This window comes from Oncorhynchus clarkii, chromosome 11 (assembly GCF_045791955.1).
Source record: "Oncorhynchus clarkii lewisi isolate Uvic-CL-2024 chromosome 11, UVic_Ocla_1.0, whole genome shotgun sequence".
Classification (NCBI taxonomy): Eukaryota; Metazoa; Chordata; class Actinopteri; order Salmoniformes; family Salmonidae; genus Oncorhynchus; species Oncorhynchus clarkii.
The window spans coordinates 8,548,325-8,561,493 of NC_092157.1; the positions used below are offsets into that span (position 1 = coordinate 8,548,325).

The window sequence follows — 13,169 nt, forward strand, 5'->3', positions numbered from 1 at the left end:
TGGTTTTACTAGAAACTGGGGACTGTTTTAACCACTCTGACTTTCTGGTGTTAGCCTGTTAGCCAAGGCCTTTCTGGTGTTAGCCAAGGCCTTTCTGGTGTTATCCTGTTAGCCAAGGCCTTTATGGTGTTAGCCAAGGCCTTTCTGGTGTTAGCCAAGGCCTTTCTGGTGTTAGCCTGTTAGCCAAGGCCTTTATGGTGTTAGCCAAGGCCTTTCTGGTGTTAGCCTGTTAGCCAAGGCCTTTCTGGTGTTAGCCTGTTAGCCAAGGCCTTTCTGGTGTTAGCCTGTTAGCCAAGGCCTTTATGGTGTTAGCCTGTTAGCCAAGGCCTTTCTGGTGTTAGCCAAGGCCTTTCTAGCCTGTTAGCCAAGGCCTTTCTGGTGTTAGCCAAGGCCTTTCTGGTGTTAGCCAAGGCCTGACATGCTGACCAGACCGGACACGTTGCAAAATACATTTAGAAATACTATTATTCATTTATTGTATCCAAACTGCTCCCGAGCGCCAACGAGCGTCTGCGACGCCTAAAATAGAAGTCATTCCTATTTCTGACGCAGATCACGCTGAAAGTCCTGCCTCTCCCATCTCCTCATTGGTTTATAGAAACAGGTACCCACGTGCCATCTCCTCATTGGTTATACCCACGTGGGTGATTGAAAGACAAACTGTTTTGCCGGTAGTTGTGGTAATACTATGAAAGTTTAGATGCGATCATCATATAAGTTCAAAGATGAAAAGGCCTGGAAGGAGGAGAGATGACTAGAAACGATTCTGTTGGCCGTTTTATGTGTGGATTAATTGTCGGTGTAGAGGACCTTGTGCATTTCAGGTTAAATAACAACTCAATGTTTATATCCCAGGACAAATTAGCTAGCAACAGCAAGCTAGCTAAATAGGACAAATTAGCTAGCAGGTGCAAGCTAACTAGCTAAATTGCCATACATGTTTAATGCTTTTCGACCTGTCCCCAAATTAATATCATTGGTTCAAAATTTGTTTTGATATTTTAACCTGCATGTGGTGATCGCGTTTGGTGTAGGGTGACAAAATACATTTATGCATGATGGCTCACGCGCACAGCCGGTTTGGGTTTAGTGTGAGAGAGGTACACCCTCTCCACTGGAGACCGTGTGTACTACTACAACTTACAGGAACCTGAGAGAGGTACACCCTCTCCACTGGAGACTATACTACTGCAGCTTACAGGAACCTGAGAGAGGTACACCCTCTCCACTAGAGACTATACTACTGCAACTTACAGGAACCTGAGAGAGGTACACCCTCTCCACTGGAGACAGTGTGTATACATACTCCTGCAACTTACAGGAACCTGAGAGAGGTACACCCTCTCCACTAGAGACTATACTACTGCAACTTACAGGAACCTGAGAGAGGTACACCCTCTCCACTAGAGACCGTGTGTACTACTGCAACTTACAGGAACCTGAGAGAGGTACACCCTCTCCACTAGAGACCGTGTGTACTACTGCAGCTTACAGGAACCTGAGAGAGGTACACCCTCTCCACTAGAGACCGTGTGTACTACTGCAGCTTACAGGAACCTGAGAGAGGTACACCCTCTCCACTGGAGACAGTGTGTACTACTGCAACTTACAGGAACCTGAGAGAGGTACACCCTCTCCACTAGAGACCGTGTGTACTATTGCAACTTACAGGAACCTGAGAGAGGTACACCCTCTCCACTGGAGACAGTGTGTGTACTCCTGCAACTTACAGGAACCTGAGAGAGGTACACCCTCTCCACTGGAGACAGTGTGTACTACTGCAACTTACAGGAACCTGAGAGAGGTACACCCTCTCCACTGGAGACAGTGTGTACTCCTGCAACTTACAGGAACCTGAGAGAGGTACACCCTCTCCACTGGAGACAGTGTGTACTACTGCAACTTACAGGAACCTGAGAGAGGTACACCCTCTCCACTGGAGACAGTGTGTACTACTGCAACTTACAGGAACCTGAGAGAGGTACACCCTCTCCACTGGAGACAGTGTGTACTACTGCAACTTACAGGAACCTGAGAGAGGTACACCCTCTCCACTGGAGACCGTGTGTACTACTGCAACTTACAGGAACCTGAGAGAGGTACACCCTCTCCACTAGAGACTATACTACTGCAACTTACAGGAACCTGAGAGAGGTACACCCTCTCCACTGGAGACAGTGTGTGTACTCCTGCAACTTACAGGAACCTGAGAGAGGTACACCCTCTCCACTGGAGACCGTGTGTACTCCTGTAACTTACAGGAACCTCCCATAGACTGTTTGAGTCTTACACTCTGTATTGTGAATGTTTCAGTTGATTTGCTCCAGAGGGAAATCTAGTTTGCAGTAAATACAATACAAAACATTTACAGCAGTGGAGGCTGGTGGGAGGAGCTGTAGGAGGAGGGGCTCATTGTAATGTCTGGGATGGCATCAATAGAACGGTATCAGACATATGAAACCACATGCTTGACTCCGTTCCATTGATTCCATTCCAGACATTACAATGAGCTTCTCCCTCCAGCCTCCTCTGATTTACAGACCGTGTAAAACCAGTCTCAATACTATACATTTTGTCATTGACTCAACAGTGTAACCATGGCTGGGCTATCAAACGAGAAGTACCTGAAAAGCAGTGGAGGCTGCTGAGGGGAGGACGGCTCATAATAATGTCTGGAACGGAGCAAATGGAATGGAATCAAACACATGGAAAACGTGTTGGATGTATTTGGTACCATTCCACCTGTTCTGCTCCAGTCATTACCACGAGTACGTTCTCCCCAATTAAGGTGCCACCAACCTACTGTGTTGAAAAGGCTAAAAGTCAGGCGTTGTTTCCCTTGTTCCTCAGTGCCCATATAGTCACCTACCAGACTGTCCAGCAGATGGCGCTCCTGGCGTGTTATGGTGTTATACACTGGACAAAACATTAAGAACACCTGCTCTTTCCATGACATAGACTGACCAGGTGAAAGCTACAATCCCTTATTTATGTCACCTGTTAAATTCACTTCAATCAGTGTAGATGAAGGGGAGGAGACATTTTTAAGAAGGATTTTTAAGCCTTGAAACAATTGAGACATGGATTGTGTACGTGTGCCATTCAGAGGGTGAATGAGGACAAAGACAAAATATTTAAGTACCTTTGAATGGGAAATGGTAGTAGGTGCCAGGCGCACCGTTTTGAGTGTATCAAGAACTGCAACGCTGCTGGGTTTTTCACACTGAACAGTTTCCTGTGTGTATCATGAAGGGTCCACCACCCAAAGGACATCCAGTCAACTTGACACAACTGTGGGAAGCATCGAAGTCAACATGGACCAGCATCCCTGTGGAACAGGGATTTGGAGTCCATGCCCTGAATGAATTGAGGATGTTCTGAGGGCAAAAGTACACTCAGTATATATATACACAGCTCTGTGAAAAGAGAAAGAGAGAGAAAGAGAGAGGGAGGACTCCTGTAGTACACTGGCTGGGGACTTAGGAAACTCTTTGTTTACGTACACAATGTAAAAGTGTGTACAGAGGGAAAGATGCAGAGAGGGAAGAAGTTAGATTTCAAGATTTCAAAGAGAGGGAGGAAGTTAGAATTCAAGATTTCAAAGAGAGGGAAGCAGGGAGGGAGAGAGAGAGAGAGAGGGAAGCAGGGAGGGAGAGAGGGAAGCAGGGAGGGAGAGAGAGAGAGAGGGAAGCAGGGAGGGAGAGAGAGAGAGAGGGAAGCAGGGAGGGAGAGAGAGAGAGAGGGAAGCAGGGAGGGAGAGAGAGAGAGAGGGAAGCAGGGAGAGAGAGAGAGAGAGAGGGAAGCAGGGAGGGAGTGAGAGAGAGAGGGAAGCAGGGAGAGAGAGAGAGAGAGAGGGAAGGAGGGAGGGAGAGAGAGAGAGAGGGAAGGAGGGAGGGAGGGAGAGAGAGAGAGAGAGAGAGAGGGAGGGAGAGAGAGAGAGAGAGAGAGAGAGAGAGAGGGAGGAAGAGAGAAAGGGAAGGAGGGAGGGAGGGAGGGAGGGAGAGCGAGGGAGAGAGAGAGAGAGGGAAAGAGGGAGAGAGAGGGAAGGAGAGAGAGAGAGAGAGGAAAGGAGGGAGGGAGGGAGAGAGAGAGAGAAGGAGGGAGAGAGAGAGAGGGAGGGAGGGAGAGCGAGAGAGAGGGAAGGAGGAGGGGGGTTTTGCTGAAACATGTGCTACTCTGCTCTGCTCAGCACTAACCCCAATCCATTTCTCTGATACACCATTGGCACATGCTATCCTAATCTTCTTGATTGAGGAAACCAGGGGGAGGAGGGGACAGTGTAAAAAGAGAAGAATGGGGGAGAGATTAGAGAGAGAGACAGAGGACGTTAAGGCTCAGCCTGAACCTGTCATTAGTCCTCCAACGTCGGTGAAAGATGACACCATTTGACTTGGCAGATTCTCGCATTGGTCACATGACCCTATAGCCGTGTCTATGTCGCTGGCCTATCATCAACCAGCCTTTCCCCTGCGTGTCTGTCTGTCTGTCTGTCTGTCTTTGTAGTTTACCCTAGAGCTACAGCACCATATAACCTAGCACAGAATGGGCTGTTTTCTCGTTCGGAACATCCGTGGATGTCCTCAGATTATTGTCACTCTGGGCCTAGCAGAGAGGCTGACCCCTGGTGGCCCAGAAGGACATTACATTACAGACAGTGTGTTAGATAGAGACAGATGGAACCTCTGGTGGCCCAGAAGGACATTACATTACAGACAGTGTGTTAGATAGAGACAGATGTGGCCCAGAAGGACATTACATTACAGACAGTGTGCTAGACAGAGACAGATGTGGCCCAGAAGGACATTACATTACAGACAGTGTGTTAGACCGAGACAGATGTGGCCCAGAAGGACATTACATTACAGACAGTGTGTTAGACAGAGACAGATGTGGCCCAGAAGGACATTACATTACAGACAGTGTGTTAGACAGAGACAGATGTGGCCCAGAAGGACATTACATTACAGACAGTGTGTTAGATAGAGACAGATGTAGCTCAGAAGGACATTACATTTCAGACAGTGTGTTAGATAGAGACAGATGGAACCTCTGGTGGCCCAGAAGGACATTACATTACAGACAGTGTGTTAGACAGAGACAGATGTGGCCCAGAAGGACATTACATTACAGACAGTGTGTTAGACAGAGACAGATGTGGCCCAGAAGGACATTACATTACAGACAGTGTGTTAGACAGAGACAGATGTGGCCCAGAAGGACATTACATTACAGACAGTGTGTTAGATAGAGACAGATGGAACCTCTGGTGGCCCAGAAGGACATTACATTACAGACAGTGTGTTAGACAGAGACAGATGTGGCCCAGAAGGACATTACATTACAGACAGTGTGTTAGATAGAGACAGATGTGGCCCAGAAGGACATTACATTACAGACAGTGTGTTAGATAGAGACAGATGTGGCCCAGAAGGACATTACATTACAGACAGTGTGTTAGACAGAGACAGATGTGGCCCAGAAGGACATTACATTACAGACAGTGTGTTAGATAGAGACAGATGGAACCTCTGGTGGCCCAGAAGGACATTACATTACAGACAGTGTGTTAGACAGAGACAGATGTGGCCCAGAAGGACATTACATTACAGACAGTGTGTTAGATAGAGACAGATGTAGCTCAGAAGGACATTACATTTCAGACAGTGTGTTAGATAGAGACAGATGGAACCTCTGGTGGCCCAGAAGGACATTACATTACAGACAGTGTGTTAGATAGAGACAGATGTGGCCCAGAAGGACATTACATTACAGACAGTGTGTTAGACAGAGACAGATGGAACCTCTGGTGACTTGCCTGCTGGCTCTGTGTGAGATGCTGGTCGGGAGATGTCATGAATGATGCTAAATATACTATTTGAGTTGTTGGGAAAGTGTAACATACACTGATGTTTACAGCTCTACATCATAAACTATTGTGTTATATATTATGTATGTTTTGACATTTATGAATATCATTCAAATGTTTCATCCATGCAAAACTGTCCTTCCTGCCATATCTAACCACACACCTCTGCTTGTCCCTGTCTCTGTGTCGTCGTCGTCCCCCTCTACACACACCTCCCTCCAGAACCATGGAGGAGCTGGACCTGAGTCTGAGTAATGCTCTGACAGACAGCGTCCCCCGGGAGGGTCCAGAGGGCCTGGTGGGGAGAGACTTCGTGGCCCAGCTGGAGTCCGAGGCCTTTGTTGACCAGGTGGGCGAGACGGTGGGCAAGACAGACTACATCCTCCTGATGGACAATGATGGGACCAGGGCAGGTGAGCTGGCCGGAGGGCAAGGGGTTGGGGGTAGAGGGGATGGGGAGGGGGCATGAGGGAGGTCATTGAGGTCAGTCACTATTACACTGATTGGTTTGGTTGGTTGATTGATTGATGACAATGGGACATTTGAATGAGATCCTGCCATGCTAATCAACTACTATTTTTTCATGTTGTCTGTCTGTAATTGTGTAATGACTTGGTGCTGCCTATCTTGGCCAGGGCGCTCTTGAAAAATAGATTTCAAATCTCAATGAGCCCTTCCTGGTTAAATAAAGGTTAAATAAATAGAACTATAGAAGCTAATTAGCCTACAGTGAATAACTTAGAATTTATGCTCCTACGGGCTTCCAAGTGCACATCTTTCCTAGCCAGGGGACAGTGCTCAGTGAAGGAGGGGTGGCTGAGGTCATGGTGTATTGAGGTGTAAGACTTTCCTCTCAGAATAATGCTCCCCTCTCAGGGTAATGCTCCCCTCTCAGGGTAATGCTCTCCTCTCAGGGTAATGCTCTCCTCTCAAGAGTAATGCTCCCCTCTCAGGGTAATGCTCTCCTCTCAGGGTAATGCTCCCCTCTCAGGGTAATGCTCTCCTCTCAGGGTAATGCTCCCCTCTCAGGGTAATGCTCTCCTCTCAGGGTAATGCTCTCCTCTCAGGGTAATTCTCTCCTCTCAGGGTAATTCTCTCCTCTCAGGGTAATGCTCTCCTCTCAGGGTAATGCTCTCCTCTCAGGGTAATGCTCTCCTCTCAGGGTAATGCTCTCCTCTCAGGGTAATGCTCTCCTCTCAAGAGTAATGCTCCCCTCTCAGGGTAATGCTCTCCTCTCAGGGTAATGCTCCCCTCTCAGGGTAATGCTCTCCTCTCAGGGTAATGCTCTCCTCTCAGGGTAATGCTCTCCTCTCAGAGTAATGCTCTCCTCTCAGGGTAATGCTCTCATCTGAGTAATGCTCTCCTCTCAGAGTAATGCTCTCCTCTCAGGGTAATGCTCTCCTCTCAGGGTAATGCTCCGCTCTCAGGGTAATGCTCTCCTCTCAGGGTAATGCTCTCCTCTCAGGGTAATGCTCTCCTCTCAGAGTAATGCTCTCCTCTCAGGGTAATGCTCTCCTCTCAGGGTAATGCTCTCCTCTCAGGGTAATTCTCTCCTCTCAGGATGTGTGTGTGTAATGTTACGTAACCTTACGTAAGCATCTCCAGATAAGTGACTGATAATGCCATACAGCAGGACAAGGCCTGCCGTTTTGGATCTGACAGTGTGTCAGTCCAGCGGCTGTGGCCTGATTTTATTGGAGTGTGTTTGTGTTTGTGTTTGTGTGTGTCCAGCAGACTGTGGCCTGATTTTAGTGGAGTGTGTTTGTGTTTGTGTTTGTGTGTGTCCAGCAGACTGTGCCTCAGCTTTAGGCCATGTCTATTGTCCCGACAATCTGTCCAGAGTTGCAGACTGTGTGTGTGCAGTTTTCCATGATGGTCAACTTCAGAAGTGCTGTGGGCAGTAATCATGCCATGTGTGTTAGTTCCTAGCTGACACCGGCCAGCAGCCTCCCACCCTGCATCCCACTGCTGGCTTTACCTCTGAAGCTAAGCAGGGTTTTTATTTGATTTATTTCACCTTTATTTAACCAGGTAGGCTAGTTGAGAAGAAGTTCTCATTTGCAACTGCGACCTGGCCAAGATAAAGCAAAGCAGTTCGACACATACATACAACGACACAGAGTTACACATGGAATAAACAAACATACAGTCAATAATACAGTAGAACAAAAGAACACAGTCTATATACAGTGAGTGCAAATGAGGTAAGTTAAGGAAATAAATAGGCCATGGTGGCGAGGTAATTACAATATAGCAATTAAACACTGGAATGGTAGATCGGCAGAAGATGAATGTGCAGGTAGAGATACTGGGGTGCAAAGGAGCAAAATAAATAAATAAATATATACCAGTATGGGGATGAGGTAGGTAGATAGATGGGCTGTTTACAGATGGGCTGTTTACAGATGGGCTATGTACAGGTCGGTCCTGGTCGCTCCCTAGATGGGAGACCAGATGCTGTTGGAAGTGGTGTTGGAAGGCCAGTAGGAGGCACTCTTTCCTCTGGTCTAAAGAAATATCCCAGGGCAGTGATTGGGGACATTGCCCTGTGTAGGGTGCTGTCTTTCAGATGGGACATTAGACAGGTCTCCTGACTCTCTGTGGTCACTAAAGATCCCATGGCACTCATTGTAAAAGTAGGGGTGTTAACCCCGGTGTCCTGGCTAAATTGCCAATCTGGCCCTCAAACCATCACGGTCACCTAATCATCCCCAGTTTCAATTGTCTCATTCGTCCCTCTCCCCTGTAACTATTCCCCAGGTTGTTGCTGTAAATGACAATGTTTTTTCAGTCAGTTTACCTGGTATATAAACATACTGACACGCCTTGTTGGGTGTATGTGTGTGTCCAAGTAGAAAGCTAATAGGTAGTTGGGTCTAATATGTGTGTGTGTGTGTGTATGTGTGTCTGTTTGTGGGTGCGTGTGCGTGTGTGTGTGAACAGATGCCAACCCTGTGTTGGAGAATGGCGAGCAGGACGCCCAAGGGGCACAAGAACCTGGTAAGAGTTAATTTTCAGAATTCTTCTGTCCTTGGCGACTCTGAAAGTACCACCTGACTGTGCTCACTTCCCTCCATCCTCTTTTACTTCCTGTGTCCTCGTCCTTCGCTTCTTGTATTTCACTTATTTCTCCTTGTTGAGTGTTTTGAGTGTGTGTGTAGGTTTGCTCCTTTCATTCTTTTATAGTCAACCAAGGACTTTCAGGTCAAGATGTGAAGTTAGTTATATGTTGGCTGGACTTTTTGAGGTTCATTGACATCCTGTGATGCTCACATAAGAGCACAAGGCCTTTAATTGGTCTTTAATTTCCTCTCTACTCAGATTGTTTATAGAAAAACATCTTTACCTTGTCCTGTCTCTGAGGATGAGTAGCTGTTGCCAATGTCCGCAGTAAACCAATAGAATCGTCTGGATTCTTATTGATGCTTTGTGTATAAGAACCTTGAAGTGACAGGATAAACAGTCTGTTTCTTGTGAGCATTCACATTGCACTTTCACTGCCATCCACTGCCATGAATCGCTTCAGGTTCTGTAGGGCTGCCGTGAATCGCTTCAGGTTCTGTAGGGCTGCCATGAATCGCTTCAGGTTCTGTAGGGCTGCCGTGGATCACTTCAGTTTCTGAAGGGCTGCCATGGATCGCTTCAGTTTCTGAAGGTCTGCCGTTGATCGCTTCAGGTTCTCTAGGGCTGCCGTGGATCGCTTCAGGTTCTGTAGGTTTGCCGTGGATTGCTCAGGTTCTGTAGAGCTGCCGTGGATCATTTCAGGTTCTGTAGGGCTGCCGTGGATTGATTCAGTTTCTGAACTGCTGCCGTGGATCGTTTCAGGTTCTGAAGGGCTGCCGTGGATCGTTTCAGGTTCTGTAGGGCTGCCGTGGATCGCTTCAGTTTCTGAACTGCTGCCGTGGATCGTTTCAGGTTCTGAAGGGCTGCCGTGGATCATTTCAGGTTCTGTAGGGCTGCCGTGGATTGATTCAGTTTCTGAACTGCTGCCGTGGATCGTTTCAGGTTCTGAAGGGCTGCCGTGGATCGTTTCAGGTTCTATAGGGCTGCCGTGGATCGCTTCAGTTTCTGAACTGCTGCCGTGGATCGCTTCAGTTTCTGAAGGGCTGCCGTGGATTGCTTCAGTTTCTGTAGGTCTGCCGTGGATCGATTCAGGTTCTGTAGGTTTGCCGTGGATCGCTTCAGGTTCTGTAGAGCTGCCGTGGATCATTTCAGGTTCTGTAGGGCTGCCGTGGATTGATTCAGTTTCTGAACTGCTGCCGTGGATCGTTTCAGGTTCTGTAGGGCTGCCGTGGATCGCTTCAGTTTCTGAACTGCTGCCGTGGATCGCTTCAGTTTCTGAACTGCTGCCGTGGATCGTTTCAGGTTCTGTAGAGCTGCCGTGGATCGCTTCAGTTTCTGTACGGCTGCAGTGGATCGTTTCAGGTTCTGTAGGGCTGCCGTGGATCGTTTCAGTTTCTGAAGGGCTGCCGTTGATCGTTTCAGGTTCTGTAGGTCTGCTGTGGATCGTTTCAGGTTCTGAAGGGCTGTCTCCGCTCTCTAATCCATTTGTAGTCCCAGTTGAATTCGATTGACCAGTTTTGAGCCTTCCCTCTGAAATGGGGTTCTGTGTGAATAGATCGGTACTAGTGTGTTCTTATAATCTGATGAAAGCTTCATTAGTGTCTGATCCTCTTCCTCCTCTGAGGTAATTAACTAACTGGAGGGAGACTAATGCTGCCTCTGTGAGCAGCCCTTCTAATTACCCATTAACCATCGCTGTAGGAGGTCTGCAGATATTTCATACATTTCAACAGTGTAAGGGGAATTCCACTTCCTGTCAATTGTTTCCCCAAATACTTTTTTTTTGTAGAGGCCACGATTAAGCAGTGACTGTGCGCCGCTACTAAATGCATATAGGGGAAACACTTGGTGTGTGTTTTGTACAAAAAAATTATAATTTTAAATCAAATGTATTTATATAGCCCTTCGTACATCAGCTGATATCTCAAAGTGCTGTACAGAAACCCAGCCTAAAACCCCAAACAGCAAGCAATGCAGGTGTAGAAGCATGGTGGCTAGGAAAAACTCCCTAGAAAGGCCAAAACCTAGGAAGAAACCTAGAGAGGAACCAGGCTATGAGGAGTGGCCAATCTCCAGGGTGGAGATAACAGAACATGGCCAAGATGTTCAAATGTTCATAAATGACCAGCATGGTCAAATAATAGGTCTGGGACAGGTAGCACGTCCGGTGAACAGGTCAGGATTCCATAGCCGCAGGCAGAACAGTTGAAACTGGAGCAGCAGCACGGCCAGGTGGACTGGGGACAGCAAGGAGTCATCATGCCAGGTAGTCCTGAGGAATGATCCTAGGGCTCAGGTCCTCCGAGAGAGAGAAAGAAAGAGAGAATTAGAGAGAGCATACTTAAATTCACACAGGACACCGGATAAGACAAGAGAAGTACTCCAGATATAACAAACTACACTCAATCATATGACCCACTGAAGAGATGAGTCTTCAGTAAAGACTTAAAAGTTGAGACCGAGTTTGCGTCTCTCACGTGGGTAGGCAGACCATTCCATAAAAATTGAGCTCTATAGGAGAAGGCCCTGCCTCCAGCTGTTTGCTTAGAAATTCTAGAGACAATTAGGAGGCCTGCGTCTTGTGACCGTAGCGTACGTGTAGGTATGTACGGCAGGACCAAATCAGAGAGATAGGTAGGAGCAAGCCCATGTAATGCTTTGTAGGTTAGCAGTAAAACCTTGAAATCAGCCCTTGCCTTGACAAGAAGCCAGTGTAGGGAGGCTAGCACTGGAGTAATATGATCCAATTTTTTGGTTCTAGTCAGGATTCTAGCAGCCGTATTTAGCACTAACTGAAGTTTATTTAGTGCTTTATCCTGGTAGCCGGAAAGTAGAGCATTGCAGTAGTCTAACCTAGAAGTAACAAAAGCATGGATATATTTTTCTGCATCATGTTTGGACAGAAAGTTTCAGATTTTTGCAATGTTACGTAGATGGAAAAAAGCTGTCCTTGAAACAGTCTTGATATGTTCGTCAAAAGAGAGATCAGGGTCCAGAGTAACGCCGAGGTCCTTCACAGTTTTATTTGAGACGACTGTACAACCATTAAGATTAATTGTCAGATTCAACAGAAGATCTCTTTGTTTCTTGGGACCTAGAACAAGCATCTCTGTTTTGTCCGAGTTTAAAAGTAGAACGTTTGCAGCTATCCACTTCCTTATGTCTGAAACACAGGCTTCTAGTGAGGGCAATTTTGGGGCTTCACCATGTTTCATTGAAATGTACAGCTGTGTGTCACCTGCTTAGCAGTGAAAGTTAACATTATGTTTTCGAATGATCATCCCCAAACGGTAAAATATATAATGAAAACAATAGTGGTCCTAAAACGGAACCTTGAGGAACACTGACATTTACAGTTGATTTGTCAGAGGACAAACCATTCACAGAGACAAACTGATATCTTTCCGACAAATAAGATCTAAACCAGGCCAGAACTTGTCCGTGTAGACCATTTTGGGTTTCCAATCTCTCCAAAAGAATGTGGTGATCGATGGTATCAAAAGCAGCACTAAGGTCTAGGAGCACGAGGACAGATGCAGAGCCTCGGTCTGATGCCATTAAAAGGTAATTTACCACCTTCACAAGTGCAGTCTCAGTGCTATGATGAGGTCTAAAGCCAGACTGAAGCATTTCGTATACATTGTTTTATTTTTTTCGTTGTCTTCAGATTTATTTTTCTTCCATTTTATCATTCTAATTCCTTTGCCATTCTGAGCATTCCAATCCACTTCACATTCCCCTTTCTTGGAAGTAATGACCAAGATGAGGAAATGCTTAGTCTGATGCACCCAAACCTTTTTGCTCTTCTACACCAACACTTACCACTGAAATACAGTACAACTCTCTCTCCCTTCAGCCCAGGTTGAGCTGTATAAGAGTAAATACAGTACAACTCTCTCTACCTTCAGCCCAGGTTGAGCTGTATAAGAGTAAATACAGTACAACTCTCTCTCCCTTCAGCCCAGGTTGAGCTGTATAAGAGTAAATACAGTACAACTCTCTCTACCTTCAGCCCAGGTTGAGCTGTATAAGAGTAAATACAGTACAACTCTCTCTCCCTTCAGCCCAGGTTGAGCTGTATAAGAGTAAATACAGTACAACTCTCTCTACCTTCAGCCCAGGTTGAGCTGTATAAGAGTAAATACAGTACAACTCTCTCTCCCTTCAGCCCAGGTTGAGCTGCATAAGAGTAAATACAGTACAACTCTCTCTCCCTTCAGCCCAGGTTGAGTTGTATAAG

General features: G+C 46.7%; 1 protein-coding gene across 1 annotated transcript in view; it reads left to right on the forward strand.

The window, feature by feature from the left end:
* The window catches only part of LOC139420513 (microtubule-associated protein 4-like), a 42,318-nt gene extending 33,441 nt beyond the window's left edge, over positions 1-8,877 (forward strand). Inside the window, exons 2-3 of the mRNA XM_071170719.1 lie at positions 6,089-6,279; positions 8,810-8,877. Of these exons, the coding sequence (XP_071026820.1) occupies positions 6,093-6,279; positions 8,810-8,877 (255 nt within the window). The 5' untranslated portion in view covers positions 6,089-6,092. The remainder of the gene's footprint in view (positions 1-6,088; positions 6,280-8,809) is intronic.
* Positions 8,878-13,169: the final 4,292 nt, after the last annotated feature.